This window comes from Lycorma delicatula, chromosome 4, assembly GCF_047948215.1.
Source record: "Lycorma delicatula isolate Av1 chromosome 4, ASM4794821v1, whole genome shotgun sequence".
Taxonomy (NCBI): Eukaryota; Metazoa; Arthropoda; class Insecta; order Hemiptera; family Fulgoridae; genus Lycorma; species Lycorma delicatula.
The window spans coordinates 43,784,587-43,808,947 of record NC_134458.1 but is presented as its reverse complement, the minus strand read 5'-3'; the positions used below and the strand labels follow the sequence as shown (position 1 = coordinate 43,808,947).

Below are 24,361 nucleotides of genomic sequence, written 5' to 3'. Positions count from 1 at the left end.
GCAAGTTGCTTTAGAAACTAAAATAAACTCTCTTCATTCATTTGTTCAGATGCCAGAACTTTCTGTCAACCTTTTTTTTTTTTTTTTTAGCAAAAAAAAGATCATCTTACAAAATCCCATGTAAATTTTGGTATAGCATTTAATTTTGGAAATTAAGGTTAGCATTTTGGAAAAAAGACACTTTATAAAAGTAGTACTTACAAAAGTAGTATTTTGGCAGTCTGATATAAATTTACATTAGCTCAATTAATAGGAAAAATCAATAATCTGAATATAACTCTTCCCCATAAAATTAGGGCTAAAGCCTATTTTCTAGGCTAACCCATACTTTATTACAAATTCATCTACTTTTTCTTATTTATCTCTATTTTAATTAGATTCCAAACCGTTATCGTTAGGTTTATCATAAACTCTTTTGATAATATATGCTGTAAGTAATACAGATTTAAAGAACGGTTCAATAATTTTGTTAATCCAAGGTCCTATTTAAAAGCGCAGCGGTTCGTGGACTATTGTACAACTTCCCCGCTAGAGTGTATCCTAAGGACACGGACCATTTTTATCGAGCGGCTGTCCATTTAGACGGCATTTGCTGTCTGCCGCACCCCGCTACGCCAAGCACATCGTTTCCAAACCGTGTTCTTCCTTTCTACACAGTAGTGCGTTTTTTGACCATGTCTAAAAGCTTAAATATTTTTGCAGTATGTATATCCGTAATGTTATTCGGTTTGTGGGGTTCGGTTTTCGGCCGAGATCAGGATACAGCGTCTTCAGAGAAAAAGACAGGTAAATTTTAAGTTTCGGTAGTCTAACGTGTATATTTTATTCAGCTAAGCTATGCGCCTGCATAAGACTAATATAGATTAATTGCAAAACCTTTGTATATATCCGACCGTGTATTAAATTTAATATCACTGAGTTTTTAGAAACATATTAAAGGAAAAATAAACGATTAATTTTGCATGACATGTCAATATCTTATCCACCGATTCATTTTTTATTGATTAATTTCGTGCTCGAATTATCTGATAAACAGGCTACTGATATTTACTAATGATTTATTAATATCAGCTTTATGATTAAAGAAAAAATGTATTTAGTATAATAGATTATTTTACTTATATATTATATGTAATAATTATAATTTATAAGAACTGATATTAAATTCAGAGCCGACTTTATTTAGTAATAATTTTTCCTAACTTTCGTGTACCATTTGCTGATATCGATTTTAGATTTAATTTATTTTTAGTAATGTGTTCAATTGTGTACAACTTGTAAACTGATGTAAAGAAAAAAATAATATAATTTGCTTAAATACCGGTAACGAATAATAATATTTTTAAAAAAATCTTGGTTCTTTAAGAAGATTTTTCTATTATAAATAATGTTTAAAACTTTTGTTGGCCGATCGGAATCGTAAGAAACTGAAAAATTCAGGGAGTAATTTAATACATCTTTACTGATCTATTTAATAAATGATAAAAGTACCACAACTTTACTTAGATTAGCAATATCTTTTAAAGAATAATAAATTTAAGAGAAATCAGGTTGAAATCGTATTAAACATTTTTTTTTATAAAACATTTTCTTCGGCCGTCTGGTAAGGTCACCTCCTCATGTAGTCGACAAATAGTTTATTACTACTGAGTTGACGCCTGCGATATTCTATTCTCTTTCGTTGATCTGTAATTTATTTTTATATTGTTACGGAAATTTGGCCGTGGCGATTTCTGGACGGGACGGGGTTTCCGCAATATTATTTTTTAATATTCTGTAAAAATAAAGTTACTGAGTTTTAATTTTATATATACATTCGTTACTGAGTTTAAATTTGATATTATACATTCGTTACTGAGTTTTAATTTGATATATACATTCTAGCGTTTTTATAATACCGGCTACACTAATTCAAAATTAAAAATTACATAAAAAAATACATTAAATCCCTTCTAATATTTTGACCTTCGTTTTTCAATCCCCCATCAACCTGGCCGACCAGTTAGTCAAAACATAGAGGATATATTTTCTAGTATACATTTTTTTATGGAATTAATGTAGCAATTGTTAGTTGTTCTGTGTTTCTGATGGAAAAGGAACTGCTTACTGGACCATAATTTTTTCCAAGGATATCTTTGTAATTTCCTAAGCTTTATACAACAGTTGATGTTAACATATGTGGGCGGACTAACCTTTTTATGGATTATTGTACGTAAAATTACAGTAATCTTCTCTTTTGAACATTTAAAAGAGTAATCTTTAAATCTAGACTGAAGAATAAAATTTGCTGTTCACTAGTGAAATTAAATGAGTTTTGAAGTAAACATTTTTTCTTATTTTTACATGTACATGATAGATTCATAAGCAAAATATCACTTCCCTAATAAAGTTTGATATAAAGAATTTTTAAACCATTCTCTCTGAAAAAAAGTTTTTTGTGCTTCTTGTAATCAGCAAGATTAAGCTAACATTTAGCCTGCAATCTGTAGGTGTATTCGTAGAAGGAGTATTATAATAACTGCAAATGTGACATTTGATATGAATTGTGGGTTAAACATTTTTTTTTTAATCAGAAGGCTTCGTTAATAATTCTGACTGCATTCTTCTTGCCTGGTGATTATGATAATTAACATCTAAGTCTTCCCCGTATTAGTTACAGTAGATAGTGAAATAATTACTAGCTGTTCATTGTAAATCAGATTATAAAAGTGTTTACTTATTTAAAAAGGAGGTGCTATTAAAATTACAATTGAGAATTTTTCTTAGTTTATTAAAGACAAGAGCAAAAAATTCAATCAGAAATTTAAACCTATTTAATATGCTTAATAGGCTTTTATTGCCAGTAACATAGAAAAATGGCACACATATTAGAACATGAAAAAATTTCAATCTTCGTCATGAGTCACTTGTAGTTAAGGAATTCCCACACCTTAACTCTCACTTTTATGCTGTGTAATACATCTTTAATGTCATCAAAGCTTTATGTAGCAGTTTATGATAATTTTGGAAAACAGCATGTACAAAGAGGTATATAAATGAATGGATTTAATAACTTCTTCCTCATGTAAATCTGATTACAAATTAAAAAAAGTAAAGATGTATAACAAACAGTAAGAGTAAGTAATCTGCAAAGCTTAGGTACATATTCTCCAGGGATGCATTCCCTCTTTGTACAGTCAAAATTTTTACATGTTTCCTGTTTTAAAATAGTCTTCAGTCTTAAATATTCAGAATTGTTTTTAGGAGCATTATGATAACCCCTCACAGCCCCATTACACTATCATAGCCTTACTCTTTGTTAATTAATTTTTTTACATTTTTTAACCGTTTACCTGTTAAAAGAATTAAATGAAGTTACTGTAACAAAGTTATTGGCGTATATAAAAATTAGATTTTATTTGCTGGCTGAGATATCAATCTAAAGGCTATTTAATTTTCAGCAATATATTTGTATTTTAAATTTTAGGAAGGATTAAGAGAGGTCTTGGCTTAACCTGATAGAGAGTTGAGCCATTTGGTATTATGCAACCACTGGACTGAAAATAGAGTCTGTAGGTTGATCTGTTGGTTAGATCCATCACCAGAACATACCAAGAATACTGGAAGGTATTCTACAGAACATGTCAGTTCTATTGATGCTGACATATCTAGTATAGATTTTGCAGGGTCAAACCTATTCCCTTATGACTTATAGTGGAGAATAAGGGGCCAATGATAAAGAAGAAGGTGGTGAGAAAGTGCTATTTGTCCTTGAGAGAACTGCAGAACTATTCTAGTAACCCCACCAAGAGGAAAGCTCAAGGATCCTTCAGGCAGCAGGCATGTACCTTTGCTTACAATCTCTTAGGATATTGGGGCATTTTACCCAGATGAGAACAGCAGATCTCTGGAATTTTGAACAAGGCAGGACAGGGAAGGTATGATGATATAAATTAAAAGTATTCTAGTCGGTAACTACTTCACAATAAGTTTTTAATCGTGTGTGAGAATTGTTGATTTCATTAAGTTATGCGCTCTAAAATTAAATTATTAAATAATAATTCAGAAGTACGCATTCTTTTGTTTATTGATCTGTGTTTCTGATGGAAAAGGAACTGCTTACTGGACCATAAATTTTTCAGCCGGTAATGATGCTTCGAGAATAAAATCTTTCATTGGGCACGTAACTTCAAACATGCAGTCGTGGCCATACACATTAAGTGTCAGTATTTGATTTCCTCACTTCCAAATGTTCTAAATCAAATATACAGCCAACTATAAAAATTAAAAAATTCTTGATGGATCGTGATTGCATCAATATCATCTTTAACTTTATCGATTGAATGAATAAATTTTATTGTGAATAATGAGACAGAAGCATTAACTATTTTTCAAAACAGTTACAACTGATAAAATTATTATTAATTAGTGCATTTGTTGTGGCTGAATGGGTCATTGTAATTTATAAATAAGCAGTTTCCGTAATTGTAATTATGAAGTAGAGAAAAGGATTTAGATTAAGTAAATTGAATTATTTAAATTAAATTATTTAATTCATTAAAAATGAAATAAGTAAAATATTGTACAAAAATTTACCATTAAATTCTTAAATCAATAAATTCTTAAAAAATTTATTTAATTGATTTAAAAAAAACCTTAACGTTTAAAGACTATAGTTCATTCAAATTATTTTTAAATAATTCTTTCTCTTTTTCTAATATTCTTACTCTTCTTTTAACCTTCTTACTTTTTTTTTAATATAAGATTTAGAAAAATTAATTAAGTGAAAAATATAGTAAGTATGAAAATATATATTTTTCATATTAGATTTTCATTCTGTTTTATAATGCTAATGTATACAACACAATTATGTCCATTTCTTTGTTAAAAATTACTCCATTTTACTAACATTTAAAAAAATTTACAAAATTTAATTTTATATAAATCATTTATGTTTTTTTTTTCTTTTAAGAGATGTGACATTTGAATTACTTTTTTTGTTTTCTTTTACATACTTTCACTATCTGCCTTAGATTGCTAGACTATATAGATACGTATATTTTTATTAATGTTTTCTTCATTCTTCTTCAGGACCATTTGAACCCCAGCTCACCAATAAATATAGCAAAATTAGCTTTACTGTTATGAGTTTTACCCACAATTATAACTTATTTTTCCTTACAAATCAGACTATAGTTGATGCATCCAGCTTTGCAGGATGCTATGCAACCACTTGGCCTACATTATTCTTGTTTCTTAATAATACTGATAAATTTTATGATGAAAAAATTGTTTTAAACCAAACTAAATAATGGGATTTACTATTCAATATCTATAGAAAAAAATTTATGCTTTACTTTTATTATTAAAAAATGATAAGAAGACTATTTTGAAAAAATTAATTCACATAATATGAGTTACTTTATAAAATGTCATGCGTACAAGTTCCACCATCTAGGTATCTAGATAAAAAATGGGAAGTTAGATAGTAGAAACTTCAGATATTTATAACTGGTGTACATTTACAATAAAAATTTAATTCTTTCACTGTCATATTTCATAACCAGCTTGGCACTACTCCTAAAAACTGGGTACGTAACACAGAACTGCTTAATTTTCCCCTCAAAACTTTAAAAAAATAGTGGATATGATTTTTTAAAATATTTATGCTGGGTAAGAAAACATAAAAAACCGATTTTGCATTTAGTGAGCCAAGCCCAAGAAAAAACTTTAAAGTAAGATATGTGTCCAAGAATTTAGGCTAAGGATAACTTACTTATGAAACATTAAGATAACTAAGTTTTATTGAAATTGGTTTGATCGTTTTTTGAAATCTATATTATATGCCATAACCACATTGATTGTAGGTAATGTGACATGAGATACAACTTGAAACAAGCCTTGCCATTCTTAAGAGTATTATGCAATTATGCATACTTTGCCCGGCTTACCAAAGAGAGATGTGAAGTGGTTTCCTATTGCCTTCTTTGTTGAACCAAACATACTGTTGTATATCAACACACCAGCCCAGTGAAATGTTGATTCAACCCTACAAGCAACTCCTTCATCCTGTTTACCACAGGGAAACTTGACCTGTGAACATTATTACTCTCTTGAGTATTGATCTCTTGAACATTATTAACTGTCTTGCGAACATTATTACTCTCAGGGAAAGCTACTCTGATTGGTCCTACTTGTATCTCAGGTGCTTTAAATGTATTACAGCAATAAAAAGAGATAAGATCATATAAGAAAGCTAGCATAAAGCAAAGAAATGGATAAATTGAACGTATAAGATTCCATACATTAGAAACACCTCAGAAAGTAGCATTATAGGAATGAAAGGATTTGAGGAAAGAATAAATGCAGTTTGCCCAAGCTGTCTTTTGAACTCTGTTCATACAGGTAAATAAAATTTAACAACTGCTGGATACATTGCTTTTTGGATGGGCAGTTGCATACTCTTGGCATTTAATGGCTAAATTCTACTTGAAATTACCAAAACATAAAAGCTTTAGAGACAGGGTGTGGTTCCAAAAAATTTCATGGAAAGTAACAACAAGAGTAAAAATTGTATAAAAGTTTGTTTTAAAATGAGTTGAGAGAAAGCATATACATTTTTTTAATGGTGCATCTTGTGAAATAAATAGTATATGTCAATCCAGTATTTTGCACGATTTGTTAATATTTTCCAAAAAAAATCTAATTAATCTGTTTCAGTAAAACTGCTTCTATATATATATATATATATATATATATATATATATATATATATATATATATATATATATATATTCGTGTATAAAATTAGGTGAAATTAGTATAATATATTCAATATTTCATTAATTAATTAAACAATAAGTGAGGTAGTAACATAAAATTTTAACAAGAAATTTAGCAGTCATCATTTCAGTAAAATAAATTGTGTTCTGTCAGACAGTTTTAAAGGCCACCTTCATGTTAATGTCAAATCAATACAAAATTATGTCTATGTAGCCTTATTCTTGGCACATCATGTACATTTATAAAAAATATGCCCCTATTTTGAAAATTACTGTAATTTCTATCAGAAAATTTTTAAAGGTCATCTTGTGTTCTGCTGTTTTAAATTAATGGAAAATGATGTATCTTGCTATGGAACACCAAATATAATATATATTGTGGACTACCATTTCGAAATATGTATTTCATATACTTCAATCAAATCGTTTTTATCATTGATTGTTGTATTCAGCTTTTTAAGTGATTGTGTGCAGTAGGAATTAATGTCATATGGTCATGTGCTGGACATTACATTTATTTTTTTGTAAGGGAGATCTGCCCTTACATCATGAAATAGTACCTTATCTAGTATCGTACATCATGATAAATTGAATTCAGTATTTTCCTGTTGCAACCAAGGTATGATACAACAGTTATGGACAAAGAGAGATAGAAATGTAAATGTGAACTTTTTCATGACACAGGAATGATTTGATTTTATATTTACCATTAAAAAAATACTATAGGTTTCATTTGCAATCTTTTAAAACAGTACGTAATTTTCCAATAAACCAACCACATAATTTATCAAAAAGATAGGCATTCTTTTTTCAAAAATGACTAAAATTTAAAATCTGGTATCTAGTATCCAAACATGCGTATCATAAAGTGGTGTCACTTCATCTCCCAACAAGAAAATAGAAGTTTACAAAATAATCATCAAAACGTTTTATATAAAGATTATTCTTAAATTTTTTTCAAGATCTTGAAACAATAAATGGCTTTCATGATAACTTGACAAAGATTTCAGGAGGAAGAAATTTTTGAAGATGGAAGGTGACAAATAATTAAGATGAATGCTATTTTGTTTATGCCAAAAAAATTGTACCATCAGTGTTACCAAGTCATTCTATTTTATTATAAAAAATAAACAATTTTCTTATGCTAAGCAAGTTTACTATAAAAGTTATTTATCTTTTTAGGACTACTTACTAAAACTGTACCAATCTCACCTTATTTTATAAAACATTTATTGTCTTATACTTCCACTATTTATTTTTCCAAATATATTTATACTTTGGCACAGCCACTCCCTTTGGCAAACAGTGTGAAGTTGTCACATTTAGAACAAAACATCTACTTTTATATGGATTGATATGTTAACACTTGAAAATATGGTTGGCTCAATGAAGAAAGTTATGAGAAACCCCTTCAGTACTCAATTTCCTTAGTAAATTTTCTTCTGGGTACTTGTTGGCTTGAGAATGGCTATGCTATTTTTAGGAGTGATTCTTATTTCATGCCCGGTCACCCACAACCTGTATCATTATGTTGCCTAACATATATATATATATTCATCATAAATTTTGAAAAAGTTTTATTTTCTAGGTAAACAATCAAATTTGCAACAAATATATTTCACTATCTGATAGGGAATATAGTTAATTTAACAAGATTAATTGTGGCTTGCATTTTCTTATGGAAGATGTAAAATTCCACAATTTATCTGTTTATTATCTTTGGTAGTAAATTTTTATTCCAAATATTATTCAGTTACTGTTTACTTGATTATGAAGTTGTACATATAGTGAATTATGTCATACGTAAATCTGTTTATTCATACATATGCTTCTGTAAAATGTCAAAATAAATTTTACAATGATTAGAGGAAAATCTGTTTTGGTACTTCACTGCTGCTATTTGGTTTGTCTTGATTTATTTTATTCATTAGTTATGTTTATGTTTTTATAGTTATTTTAATTAGTTCTTTTGTAGCCCTTCAATTTACCCTCCTGAGGGGAGACACTGCACACAATGCATTATTTTCTATAGAAAAGGGATAATTTATTTCTTTTACACTATTTGTCCCAGTATTTCTTATGGGTGTGATGCATCTAAAGCATCTAAGATATGAGAAGAGTTGATTTTTCTACAAGTAAGGATTTTCATTATATAACCAATTGCAGTGGTGAAAAGAGTAAGAGTATCATGTGATTCAGGTGGGATTATCATGCTTATATGCAGTAATATATTAAAATCAGTGAAAAACCGACAACATAAAACCACTTCATTTCTCACCTTCCTTAGTGAACCAAGCATGAGATTCATTTTTCTTGTGATTAGGTATGTTATTTTTGCAGGTACAGGCGCCTAATTTCAGATAACCTACTATCATTTGGTTTCGGCAGTTCATACATATGTTATTGCTACTGATTTTTTAACAATCAAGCTATATTTACACATTTTTATCTTTAAAAGTATATCCTTTATATACTCTTTTGAGCTTTTTTCTTGACATTTTATTTCCCTAACTGTTTAGCAAACTCTTTATTTGTCTTAAACCAAATAGTACATAAAAATTACTAGCATTTACATGTCAGTAACTTATATGATAGTAACAAAGGTTTCTATGATAACAATAATAATCTGTTTTTCTAATATTTTTTTTATTTTTAAAAGGTTTTGTATTTTATAATTTGTTTTGTGTTTGTATTTTGATAATACTTCATACATGCATCAGAATGATAAATAGTTTAATAACTATAGTGAATAATGGATATATGTTAAACTTTAAGGAAGTGATTCACCCAGTACTTTTTTGCAAAGTATACATTTCCAGTGGTGCACTGGCTTGTATAATAGTTGATGGCACTATGGAATATATATTCTAACTGATCTATAGATCTCAATTTATGTATTCCGAGTCTATAAAATTACAAATCATGATGGATGTAATGTAATGCAGCACATCTTTTCTATGTTTCAATGAGTGTACTATTTTTTTTCTATGAAAAGATGCTTGAGCATTTATTATTTTTTTATGGCATTTATTTTATTTAATATAATTATAATCCTATATTCTATATAGGTTGTTGATAAACTATGGCAACACTTAAATAACTTTTCAACCATTAAAAATAGAAAAATGAAATTTAGCAAACGTGCCTAACTTGAAACAATCGTATTACAGTATATCACAAGTGCATCCCAAGCACCCATCTCATACCAAAAAAATAGTTATTTTTAAGGTAGGAGAATTAGATAAATTTAATTTTTTTTTTTTATTGTTTCACTGTTTAGCAATTACTTAAGAGGTAGTGTTGATCACTTTTGAAATTAACTGTGAAAAAAAACTTTAAAACACACTTAAAAAAAAAAATTAAAAAATGGGTTATCCAGTATAGATAAATAGAAAATAATTTTGATTTCAACAAAATAATATATATGAAGTTGTCTATTTTCACAAGACCACAATGTAAAGCATGTGGCGCGACCTCACTTCTATTTTGCACTGTAACTTCAGTTCATCCAAAGAGATTTACTAGTTATTATATATCGAAGCTATCATTTTAATTTTGTATCAGAACCTTTGTCATATTTAAAGAATTTATTTAGATGTTGAATATGAAAGTGCATCCCATGCTTTTCATTGTGGTCTTGCAAAAATAGACGTTATACATATTATTTTGTTGAAAGCAAAATTATCTTCTATTTATGTTTACTGGGTAATCCATTTTTTAGATTTTTTAAAAGCATGTTTTGAAAAATATTTTATTTTTACTTTTTATTAGTATGATTTTATATGCATTTACGAGTATAAATATAATACAGGAGTTTTCGATACTCATACAAGGGTGTTTGAAGCGTTACGTTGGTTGATCGACTACGTTGACGTTTATCTCAAAAACCTCCACATTTGTACTATTGACATTTGAAGTACTCCACCTTCTGTACATGTGTGCTACTCCTTTCCAACTTCTACACATTAAATACATTTCAGCAAGTGGTAACCGGGAACAAACGTGAGCTAAACAAAAAAGTATGTAAAAAAGGTATTAAATAATGGCTATTATTATTTTTTTTTTGCGACCTGCCCCCCTCCAAATGATAGGCTGAGACACTACCACTCTGTCACAGAGATTATCATAATCTAAAAATTTTTTCATCATCATAATTTCTAGATTTTCAATGCTCTTAAAAATTATGTTCTACCCTTTTCATTTAACATTTTTGATTTACTCCCTCATAATGGCTTGGGATGTATAGTGGTCTTATACAAAAAAAAAATAAATTGTTTCAAGGTAAGAGCATTTGCTAAATTTCATTTTTCTTTGTTTAATGTTTGAAAATTTATGGGTTGCCATGCTTTATGATGAACACTCTGTATGTAACATTACTATGGTTGATGTTTCTTTATAATTATGCATTAAATAATCATGCTGGATTTTCATTGAACTGATCCTGGGTTTGATTCCTAACAGAGTTTAATGTTTTACACATCTCATTATCATTATTACTTTCATAAAAAATGTATATATATATATATATATATATATATATATATATATATATATATAATTCTCAATATATTTGTACATGAGATAATTACTCAAGACAATAGTTATAAAAAACTTAATGAAAATTTATAAGAAAACAGTAAGAGTAGTTATTATATAAATAATGCATTACAAACTAGCATTTTAATCACAAGTTCTTTTAACATCACCATCTTTTCAGAATAAATATAATTCTTGTTTACTGTTAATGAATAATGTTTATACATATTTAAAACATTAAATAAATTGAGTCAACAGAGTAGAAAACATTCTTCATTTCTTATATTTTAAGAATAATAATTTAATTCTTTACTTACAATGAAAGATAAAAAAGAAAAATCATAAAAATTTACACTGATATCAATCTTGGAAGTACATAATAATGTAGTATGTATCTCCGCAATATACAACTCCATTTAATATAGCAATTAGACCAGCTGCTAGAATTCGTATTGATATATCCAGTCTTACAAATTCTACAACCATTATTATTCCTGATATAATGAATAAAATTCCTCCACTTCCATTTATAAGTAGAAACTGTAATCATAAAAAATTCATGTTATAAAAAAACACTGTTTTAGCACATATAAAACTAAGATCATTCTGATGTAATTGTACATATAGAATAATTAATTTTGTTATTCTGGCTGAGACGTTTCAATCTTTAAATTGTGTTATGAGAGTGAGTTTAAGTACTCTATTTTTTGAGGGATTATGGGCAGAATGGGAGCACCTTAAAGCAAACCTTTGACTCAGGTTTTCTTTTATACCACAGTACTCGTCTTATGACACATCCTTTTATTTATCAGTGATCAGTTTTTCGCCGGTTTAGGGTGTGTGAGTTCAGATACCTTCAGCCCATATCGAGCATGGAAGGATTTTTAGAACCAGTATATTGTGCTCTTATAAGGTAGAACTCTGGACTTTTCAGGGGACTTTTTTCTTGTCTGTTGGCTGTACAATGAGCCAGTGAACTTAAAGTCAGTGATACAGGTAGAGCTGCTGGGCCTCCTAATTTCGTCGCTTTTAATACAACATGATTTCTACACAATATATGGAGTAGCCTTTGTTGTAATTGATAAATCAGACATTGTAATTTGTTTTATTACAACCTGATTGTTTATTAGGTCAGGGAAGCTTTCTGTATTTCACAGTACTGTAATCTGTGTTCTTATTCTACATTTACTATTTTGTTTCTTCAATTATTTGGTAAGCCACTGATTTTAATAGACTCACTATAAAATTATCTAAAATTTTCTGTTGTTGTCATGCAATATTAATTTTGATATTGAGTTAAAATGTTTGTTTCAGCACAATTTAAATCTAACACACACACACACACAATATAATTATGCATATTAAAGAAAAAAGTTCAAATTGTGAATATAGCAGTGAAGTCCCATTTATCTGAGCTATTGTGGACCAAGATTTCCGTAGAAAGTGATACAACCTTTTAATTTAATAACAACAAAAACATTGAACTAGAAACTTATGTTAATTAAGTATAAATAGTATTATTCATCCATAGTCAATGCTATAACTCGTAATTTTATGGAGCAAATTCAACGTAATATATATATTTAATGAAGGGCCCACTCTGGTTTCTTACTTGAAATCAATTAGTTGAGTACATACTCTTACGTTAAGTTCTATTCATTACACTGTTTCATAAAGACTAGCTCCAAAAAGACTGCATAGCTTTCTGAATAGAAAATTTCTCAATAGAAATAAAATTGTGCAGTGATCTAAACTAGCTAAACAATATCATATTAATTTATTTTACTTTCTTTAAGTTTTATTAACCGTGTGATTATTATGCAAGGAAGTATTTTTTAATCATTACATTGTTCTTCAAGTGTTCCAGATAAAAAGAAAAACTTGGATAAATAGTCGCCTTTTCAATAATTTAAATAATAAATTATTGATTACTGAAAGTTATTTTATAACATGAGCACTTCCAGATTTTTTGTTTTCAAGTTTTTGTGATTTTTATAACCTATGTTTATAATCTGTTTCAACTGTTATTATTTTTTTCAGAACTTTATCTAACTCTGTGAAATAATTATTTGGTCACAGTAAAGTAGAAATTATAACATATAAATAAATTTAACAATTTGAATCCAGTTGTTTATTTATTTAATTTATATTATTTTTAAAAATTTATTTCCATTTACAATTTGTAGTATTAATAGTTATTATTTTTTTTGAATTCATTTTTTTTTAATTAGTTATTAGAGATTACTAAATATATTTTTCTTAATGTTTTCCTCATATCCTTTTTTAATTTTCATTCTAGTACACTATAAGATACATATTAGTTAACAGAACTGGACTACAGTAAAAAACTTTATTTTACTATTAAAATAATTGTGTTTCACCGAATAGTAATTGAACATAAAGATAATAAAGTCTTTATTATTTATAAGTAAACTGATTGGAATACTAATTACTTTCTTTAATGATCCACTGATCACTGATAGATAAGTAAGCATGGATAAAATATTTTTTTATATAGTTTTAAAATATTTCTTAACAAATTTAATATATTAAATTGGAATTTTATTAGTATTTCATTTGTTTATGAAAAAAAAATAAACATAAATATTAATTTCCTTATCCGCCAAATTAGTTTTTTAGTGAGGCAGAGCCTAGTCCGCGTGCTACTTATGAAAAGTCCATGATTCAATTCTGCTCATAACACATTCACAAAAGCATCTCAAGATGTTCACAAAAAAATGCATAATATCAGTTGTTCTTTCATTAGTTCTAACTGAAAAACTAAAATAACAATCAACATATGAATCCATCTTAATGATTAAAAGTACTTTCTAAATAACAAATTGCATGTGGTTTTGACATACTTATCCCATAAACAACACAGTTCACAAAATAATCTCATAGTGCCTTAGAAAATAAAAACACACCCAAAAACTTTTAGTAATTAAGTGTGTTTTTGTTGATTTTAACTGAAAAAGTTGATGGCAATCCTGTTTTTGACACTTCTGTCTCATCATCCTAAAAAAACTGGAAGGATGACAAAATACACAATTTTTTCTCTCCAATGATGAAAACAATGAATTCAAATAAAACTCATCAACAAATTTATGTTTTTACAGAACTCTCAATAACTGTATACGATAAGAAAAATAATTAATGTCATATAAGTTTCTATTTATAGTGAGCAATTTTGAAAGATATTTTAATTGTAGAATCTTGTACAACATCAGAATTTATAAATTATATTCCATCCTTCATTTTTTCATTTTTCTTAACCCTTAAACATTCCACTTTAAGTTTTAAAGTTTCTGGTCAAGTTAAATAATCTCATGGTTTTTAAATATGATACCATATTGAAAAATATTTTACTAAAACTAAGTACTTATTTACATTTTGTAAATATTTAACAAATCATTCTGATTATTTTAGAGTTTATTCAAAAAGGTATAATTTATTCTCCGTGGTATATCGGTTTCCCAGAATATTTTTCATACAGTTTCTACAATATTTTGGTTCTTATATACAAGTGTATGGGTTTATTATGGAACACCCTCTGGATTATCGGAAGAAATTGTGCTCAAGGCTTCAATAAATACTTTAATTTGTAAATACATAACACAAATAAAGATCTATGCTAAATGGTTGCTGCAATAAATTGAAAAACAAGATTATATTCAAAAACCATTTCCAAAAGAAATCTAAAAATAAATTTAACAATCATTAATAAACAAGTAAAAAAAGTATGTATGCAGGCGATTTTCTCGTAAAATACGCACAATAAAAAAAAAATTACCTAAACAAAAGTTACTCATATTGGAGGGGGATACCATATGGTAACCCTGAACTTGACCGTTATTTAAAGGTTAAAACGATTTTTTTTCAAATTAAATGACCTACTTTGACCTCACCAATGAAAAGAGCAGAAAATTTTACATTGAAATATGTGGTTACACATTTGACCTTGAACCTTTTTTGAAGGTCATACGGCTAACAATCATAGTGTTATACGATAGTGTAAAGTCATTTTACGCTCTTTCCCATAGTTTGCGAGATGAATGACCTGAAATATAAATATTTCAGGGATATTGTATGACCTTCAGAAGCGTGTAACTCGTATAACACTATCTCTGATGGTTAGCCGTATGACCTTCAAAAAAGGTCTAAGGTCATATGTGTTACCATGTATTTCAATGTAAAATTTTCTGCTCTTTTCATTGGTGGGGTCAAAAACAGGTTATTCCATTTGAAAAATTCGTGTTAACCTTGAAATAAGGTCAAGGTCAAAAACAGGTCACCATTACATTAAAATCACATTATGAAAGTATAGCAATTAATTGTTTTTTTTTTTTTTCATTAATATTGCTCATCGTACTGTACTTCTCTACATAGTAATTGCCTGTATTGAATCATTTTTCGAAGCGGCCCACGAGCTTCAAAATGCCCATGTCATACTCGTGCTGCTAGTAATCTTGGTAGAAGATTTTACCAAGAACTTCAAGAGAAATCAATTTTAAATTCGATATGATGATATAACAATATTTTTCTGTTTTCATAATCAACCCACCTCAAGTAGTTAGGAATAATTAAGGGTCCTCCAGAACAATATTCTTTTACTGCGTTCGTTTTACAGTGCCGAAAAATGTTATGATCATTTTAGGTTTTTTTCATTCATCACATTAAAACTACATGCAACAATTAAGTAATTATGAATTACACGGTTTGATTGTACAAAAAATATCACCGCCCAAATTCCACAATCAATGGCAAAAAACGAAGTTCTTCCGGACTTTCATAACCTATTCTACTCGTGAAAATAATGGAAAAAGAACGTATAAATATACGTATATCCTAAAATGCTTTGTTTGAAAATTACGGCTAGTGAAAGATTTCTCTCGGATTTCAGCTACCCCGGTGATATGAGGTCGTATTGAGATTTTTAGGATGTTAATTAAGAGGTAGAATTAGTGATTTCTTATGTTTTTTAACTTGAAAATTTAATAAAATAGATCCCAGAACCGTATCTGCAATAGTTTTTGAGAAATCTGGGGTGAAAACCAATAAATTAGGGTAAAAAACTCTGCTTTTTATATTTGATGTAGAATAACTTTGTTAAGTGGATAATAAACACATAAAATTTGTAAACAAAACTTGTAGAGAATTTAATTCTGAACAAAAGAAGTAAAATAAGTTGAATAAAACAAAGAAAAGTTAGAAAAATTCGAATTCTATTTAGAAACAGTACACTACGTCAAAGTGCATTATACTTACCAGTTTATAATAAATGTTCACAAATGAGCCCACCGTTTTCAACACATTTCTTGGCACGCTTCAGTGCTACTTCTGCTACTCTATTTTAGTTCTTTAGGGTTGTTCTTATGTTGCTTAGCCGTATCCATAATGTGGACGATTAATTCCTCACAAAATGTTTTTTTTTTTTTTTTATACAATATTTTTCGTCCTTTCCCAGACGCAAAAATCTAAAGGTTTTAGATCAAACGATCTTGGTGGTCAGGAATATTGACCCCCACGGCCTATCCATTTCTCAAGGAAATGATGATTTAAGTGAGTTGAAACGACACAAGAGAAGTGGGGAGGCGCGCTATCGTGCTGGAAGTACGTATATATTGCGTCTCAGCGTTAGAGGAACTTCTTTAAGCAGCATTCTTCTTCAAGAAAGTGCAAGTAGCCTCAGCATTTAAGAGGCCGGGTTATATGAACGGTCCAAACAGCTGATTGTGAAGAAGGCCGCACCATACATTGACGCTAAATCGGTGTTGAAAATTGCCTTCCACCGTTTCATGAGGATTTACTTTTGCTCATGTATGCTCATTGCGTAAGTTGATTACTCCATCTCGAGTGAAATTTGCCTCGTCGGTAAGCAAACATACTTTTAGAGTTGATTTGTATTCCATCAGTTGTAGTTGTAGAACTTCAGCTAATTGGAACGTCTCCTGGGTGTAATGTTGATTAGCTATTTATGACACGGATAAAACTTGTTTTGTTTAAGTGTCTTCCAAACCTTCGAATGGGAAACAACCATCAGCTTAGAAAAACATAGTGTACTGACGCCTGGACTGTGCTGAACTGAATCGATAATAATTTTATCAATAACAGCGTCGTGTTGGACAGATGTTTCGTACCTTGTACGAATGTAATACTAGATATTGAATCTGTTTCCCGAAGATTGCCAAAAGTCGCGCTAATTTTTTTGGTATCTGGAACATATTCCAGATACCTTCGGACATATTTAATATTCTACTGCAGCAGCTGTAGCATTACCATTACACACACCGCAAATGAATACCGTATCAGCGTATTCCTCTGTTGTAAATAAGTACGGCAGTACTTCATTGGCAAACCGATTCACATTCAAATTAAAATTTACAGAAAACCTTCGCTAACGACAGCGCATTTCACAGTACTCGATGTAGTTAATGTACTTTACAGAATGAGTACAGAATGTACTTTACTTTAAACACTAATGCAGTATTGCGCATTGTTGATCAGCTGTTGTTATTTTATTGCCAACTGTGAAATAATAATTTTTCAAATATTTTACTGTATTTCTGTCATAAATAAAAATATTATTAAATAAGTAATTTTTATTTTACAATTGTTGTGTATTTCCATTTTTTTTTTTAACAGTAAATTTTTTTTACAGATTTTCACATCAAAAAATAATTTTGTTTTTGTTTACATTCTGACAAGTACTTTCTGACAAGTGTAGTAATCTACTGTTTCTAAATAAAATTCGAATTTTTCTAACTTATCTTTATTTTATTCAACTTATCTTACTTTATTTTGTTCATAATTAAATTCTCTACAAGTTTTGTTTAAAAATTTTGTGTATTTATTATCCACTTAACAAAGTTATTCTACATCACATATAAAAAAAAACAGGGGTTTTTACCCTAATTTATTGGTTTTCACCCCAGACTTCTCAAAAACTACTGCAGATACGGTTCTGGGACCTATTTTATTAAATTTTCAAGTTAAAAATCATAAGAAATCACTAATTCTACCTCTTAATTAACATCCTAAAAATTTCAATACGACCTCATTGCACCAGGGTAGCTGAAATCCGAAAGAAATCTTTCACCAGCCGTAACTCGCAAACGGAACATTTTAGGATATATTTTTATGTAAACTTTTTCCATTATTTTCACGAGTAGAATAGGTTATGAATGTTTTAGGAGAACTTCGTGATACACTCTGTATAAATAATCGTAAGGAAGCGATATAAGTGATGTAATTCAGTGATGTCAATAAACAGGTGTACTAAATTTTCGAAGAGACATTACCGGTTACTTTCTAGATAAATCTTAAAATATTAACCGTTCAGTAATTTCTCTTGAAAACCTTTGTATAATCTCATCAAAATAAATCCATTATTAGGAGCTCCATTTGTAACAGTTTATTTGACAATAACCAGATTATAGTTAGAAATTATTTTAAATAAAAAAAAGAAGACTGAAATTTTTACAGGAGCAGGCAATATTAATAATAAGATGGTATTTATTCATAAAAAAGGGTTAATTTTGTTACAAAAGTTTAAGGTTAAATAACAGTAAAAATTACAGAAATGTTTAAATTTTATGAAAACCGTTCACGAGGGAGAGATTGAACTGGAATATTGTTTTTTTTTTAACCTAGTTATATATTTGACTTCGTTGAGATATAAACGTAAATGTTAAACACGAAAGGGGCATTTTAGTTACCCTTTTGACTTTAGCAGTTCTCGTTTAGTTGAAGCCATTCTACCTTTTACAAAATTAAAATATTCCGTTTCTTTTTATGGAACATTAGTTTAATGTAAAAAATAAAGGTGGATGAAACTTGTGTTTTTAACGTTCAATTTTTTATATATTCAAAAAAGTGTATTCTTTACGTAAATTAATAGTTTTTTTTAATTTGGAAAATTAAAAAAAAACATCAACATCAGCATGAGTTTTAAAAGGAGTTTCTGTTCAAATAAACTGATGTCGAAGACACATAAAATAATATTTATTACTAACTCTGGAACAAATATAACATTTTTCTTGAGTATTTAATACATACATATAAAGAAAAGTTTTATTTGTTCTAAACCTGGTTAACAGTAGACCTGCAGTAAAAAAAAGTTAAAAGATGGTGGTTTGTTCTTAAAGAAAAATTATATATATGTTTTAACAATGGTTTTAATTATCAACAATCCAGTTTAGACAGAATTTGGCATTCACATTGTTTTATCTACGACAAAAAAAAAGTTAGGTTAGATTTTGTGCCCTCTCGGTCAATCAGTGTTTCACTAACATGAGAAAACTATTTTTTTACATAAACATAGAAGATAAGTTGCCAGGAAATATTATATAATTACCAACTTAATTTAATATATTTTTAAATGAGTACGAAAAAAGAAAAGTTTTTTAATTCAAATTATTAAAATCTTTTTTAAAGAATATTCATATCTTACCTTTACTAAACATACCAATTTCGCTGATTATTATTTTTTCATTTTGTAGAAAAGGTGCTTCTAGTGAGGCCCTCAGTAAATTCCTTCCTTAAATAAAATTGTTTGACGTCGCTATATTAGTATTATATTGTTGTAATGTAATGCTATATAGTTTGATATCGTTCAGATGTAGAAATTATTTTTTATATGTGAAATTTCAGGAAGATCGGTTGAAAAGTTTAAAGTAAAAAACAGAGAAGTTTAGCTTCTCATAATTCAAAGAGCTCACACACGGCAATATTATCATTACTTTCTTTCTCAGCATTTCTTTTTCTCATTTTCGGCTCGCGTATAGGCATTGCGGAACTGCAGCATCCCCTATCACCATTTGATATTATCGAATATTAACATTTAATAAAATGAGTCCTTTTTTCTCTAATTCTTTCTTTATACTTGTACAATATATAATCTTTAAGCTTAATGTCAGTAGCCATCACCCAGTTTATAAAAAAGATACAAAAATCTTTGTATGGAACTGTGCGCTTCACAGTTCCAGCAGCGTGGTGTTTGGCTGTTGTGCACATGCGCACATAGGAAGCTGCATGCGAGGGAGAGAGAGCACTGTCGCCCCCTCAATGCCTACTCTGGCGTGCTGGTGGAAGGTAGTTTTATTTTTACTCTGCGTGTGTATTAAACGTTCTTTGTTTATTCCCTTTTTTAGTTTAATCGGTGGAAGGAATATGAAACCGGTTGAGTTGTTTTTTCAGTAGTGATCAGAAGATGGCGGAAAGCAATGACTCTTTGATTGCCAAATCTGTCCAAAAACACGCTGGAAGGGCGAAAGAGAAGATAATTAGTAAAAACTAATTACGTATTTGTTTCTGTGTACATAGAAATTTAAATTAAGCATCACTGGACTATATCTTTTTAAGCGGACATTTTATTAAGTTATTAGATAATAATACTAAAAAAATAATATCTGTATTGACATTTTATTATTTATTCGGTTAAATCAAATACGGTTTTAAGCACAATATACTTAAAAACCGTGCACCATATTCTTGAATGTGATAAAGTGTAGAATTAGGTTATTATCCTGTTTCCAGCTATTCTATTTGATTCATTTTTTCGGTTCTTTTATTTTACGGAAAACTTCAATCATGACCTTGAAAAGGCCGAGAAAAAAGTTTCTGGAGCAGCATCCCCACTAATTTTAGCTACGAGCCGCCACTGCTCATTTTTTACAAGACGTCGGTTTCTTGCTTTCTTTGCCATCTTTTTTTTTTATTAAGATTATGTAATATAAACGTAAAAAAAATAAAAATAAAACAGACTTAAAAACGCACTCAAAAGTTAAAAAAAATAATATTTTCTTAATTTTTCTTTAAATATCGACTTTTTAACGTGAGCTCCAAAAGTTAAAATTTGAAAAATAAAAAATAAAAGAAAATTTAAGTCAGATGTATTTTATTTAATCTTTAATATAATCTTTAATCTTTAATATATATATATATATATGTTAAGTTCGTTTGTGTACGGCTTCAAAAACTCAAAATGTTCTGAACCGATTGAGCTCAAATTTTAGCACGATATATAACCCGCATCAAAGATTGTTTTTATCTATTTTTTAAAAATCTATCTATCTATTTTTAATTTGTACAATTTTTTAATAAGTAAGAGGCTAATAAATCAGATGGAAATGTGAACAAAGGAAAATCAATCAGATCAATGCAAGATGGCGGCTGTCAAACACAACGACCAATCACAAAGAGCCCGTATGGCCGTTGCCAATGTAAACAAAATCACAACTGATTAAGTAACAAATTTCTTTGAATTATATTTAACAGCTAAAACATCTGTATTTTATTTAAAAAAAAACCAACAAAACAAAAAGAAAAGCCATCAAGAAGGATGACTTACAGTAAATAAATTAAAACACCCAACTTTCTTATAGGCCAGATAGACTTAAGACTATGCAAACAAAAAAAGTCGAAATAACCAAATACGCAGAAAATAATATCCCTACATAATGACCAAAAAATCCTTTGTTAGGTTATTTTTTTACATATATATGACCAAACAATCGTTTTTTGGTCATTTAGCGTTCTTTGCTATGTAAAAGCAAAGAACAAAATTCACAAACAGTAAGACTGAAACCACACAACTAAGTATTCGTTTTTTTTTTGTTTTTTCTAACCTCCGAAATAACTGTTATGCATTGCTTCAGATGATGATGTGAATGATTTATAGCGTATGAAAATGCCATGCCTGACCGGGATTCCAACTCGGAACCACCGGATTAAAGTCCGAGACGTTACCACTCGCGCCACGGAGGCCGGCAAACATATTCGTTAGAAGCCGAATAAAAACACGACTTACCAATATGGTGTTGTGTGTCAAACCAATTTTATACGGACTATAATTACTTTTGATACGCGAAACCCTTATCATTGTTTTTCTATAACACGGCTGGAATTCTTTTCATTTAATGATAAGAAGCGTTGTCGAAGACAATAACCGAATTCTCTTCCAAAGGACCATAATACACCGCTAAACTATTTCTAAATAATTCAAATTCGTGTAATTTTTTTACGAATCGCGTTTTAATCAAAATCTCACCTTTTTCTCAATTGACCTGCGGGGTTTTGTTTTCTTTGGAGACCGTAATTTATTAGTAGATTCATACTCGAGAATCACGTTGTACACTGAAGCAGCACAACTTCTACTTACGTTAGCAGTTTATTAACATCTGAAATCAACGCCGTTTGATTATTCTGTAATTTGTAAGCATTACTCTGCTTTTGAAAGCATTTAAAATGATGTGTGTAAAATGATGTGTTTTTTCGCACGACTTAAGGGCTTTTTTTCGCAGCCCACAAATCTTTATATATAAAAATGTTAAGTTCGTTTGTGTACGCTTCAAAAACTCAAAATGTTCTGCACCGATTGAACTAAAATTTTAGCACGATATATAACCCGCATCAAAGATTGTTTTTATCTATTTTTCGCATCAGTTGCATACCCGCGACCGCGAGAAAACAGTTTTTTTAACGGTCAGCTGTGTACCAGTGACCGCGCCATCTGCCGGAAGCGAGGGGAACACTCGCCATACTATCTAACGACAACCCCAATCACATGTGAAACAATACCTGTTCCCAATTACATTGTTTATTAACAAAAAAAAAAAAGTATCCACTTGCATCTGATTCAGATTATTATACAATCTGAATTAAATATTCACTTTAATCGAGGTACTTTTGTGTGATCGTGTCGTGATTGAGCTGCGCCTTTCACCAAACTCTGAATTTATTAGAAAACGACCAACAGTGGGATATATGTATTAATGACGCGTGCAACACTGCACATCGAAACCAAATTCGCGCATTATTCGCAATTATATTGACCGCTTGCTTCTCTTCTTCTCCCACAGAGTTATGGGAAAGATATCTATCGCATATGGCTGAGGATATTTTGCATAGAGTACGCCTAGAAAATACCAATATGACCATGGAATTTACAGAAGGAATTTGCAACGAAGCATTGATAAATATTGAAGACAAGTGCTTAGCTATTGCAAATAAAGTTCTTAGTCAATTGGGCATGCCAGCACCCACCCGAGCTGCGATTGTTTCATTTGATGTGGATTTACGCCGTGAACAGAGTTACAACATAAGTGATCTTCAGTCATATGTCCAATCAAACATTCCCAAATTAACGCGTGAACAGAAAGGCATTTATGATCGCATAATGCAAATGATAAATGACGGAGTTGGGGGGACCTTCTTCTTAGATGCGCCAGGAGGAACTGGGAAAACATTCCTCATTAGATTGATTCTAGCAACAGTTCGATAAAAAAATGACAATTATCCTGTTGCGGAATATTAATCAGCCAAAACTCTGCAACGACACGCGACTTGCAGTTAAGAAATTGATGAATAACGTAGTGGAAGCAACGATTTTAACGAGGCCTTTCAAAGGTGAAGATGTCCTCATTCCTCGAATACCCATAATCCCGACCGATACACCATTTTAATTTAAAAGATTGCAATTCCCAATTCGATTGGCATTTGCAATCACAATCAATAAAGCTCAAGGTCAATCTGTAGAATTGTGTGGTTTAGATTTAGATGCGGATTAGTTCTCACATGGGCAACTGTATGTTGCGTGTTCCCGAGTCGGCAAACCAGATAGCCTTTATATCTACGCAGACAGTGGAAAAATAAAAAATATTGTATATCCACAAGTATTGCAAAATTAAACTTCTATGAAACGTATGCTTTGTTTTGTTTCTCATTTCTCATCCATGCAACCACAATGTGCCACAGCGAAGCGTGGCGGGTAGAGCTAGTTTTTAAATAAATTTATGAAGAAAATCAAGCTCTGGTTGACATCAGTTGTAAGAATGACCAATATCTAATAATTGTACGGGAAGGATCACCAAAATTTTAATTTGTTAAAAACGGTTGATTTTCAAAAATAAATAATAGTTTCGGGTGGTCGATTCAAAACCTTTGTTTAAGTACAACAGCAAATCGTACAAATGTTTCCATCTTGAAGCAATTTTTTTTTAGACTGATTTTATTTCTTTTAACCGGTAGACAATACCGCTGTATATTTACAAGACAATTAGTTA

General features: G+C 29.6%; 2 protein-coding genes across 4 annotated transcripts in view; one reads left to right on the top strand and one right to left on the bottom strand.

Annotated features, from left to right (window-relative positions):
* Positions 1 to 607: 607 nt before the first annotated feature.
* LOC142322839 (uncharacterized protein CG3556) overlaps positions 608 to 24,361 on the top strand; it is an 87,742-nt gene continuing 63,988 nt past the window's right edge. Inside the window, exon 1 of the mRNA XM_075361914.1 lies at positions 608 to 786. Within this exon, the coding sequence (XP_075218029.1) occupies positions 675 to 786 (112 nt within the window). The 5' untranslated portion in view covers positions 608 to 674. The remainder of the gene's footprint in view (positions 787 to 24,361) is intronic.
* LOC142322838 (uncharacterized) overlaps positions 11,558 to 24,361 on the bottom strand; it is a 51,500-nt gene continuing 38,696 nt past the window's right edge. For all 3 annotated transcript variants that reach the window (XM_075361910.1, XM_075361912.1, XM_075361913.1), the window contains one exon: positions 11,558 to 11,837. In XM_075361910.1, the coding sequence (XP_075218025.1) occupies positions 11,658 to 11,837 (180 nt within the window). In that variant the 3' untranslated portion in view covers positions 11,558 to 11,657. The remainder of the gene's footprint in view (positions 11,838 to 24,361) is intronic.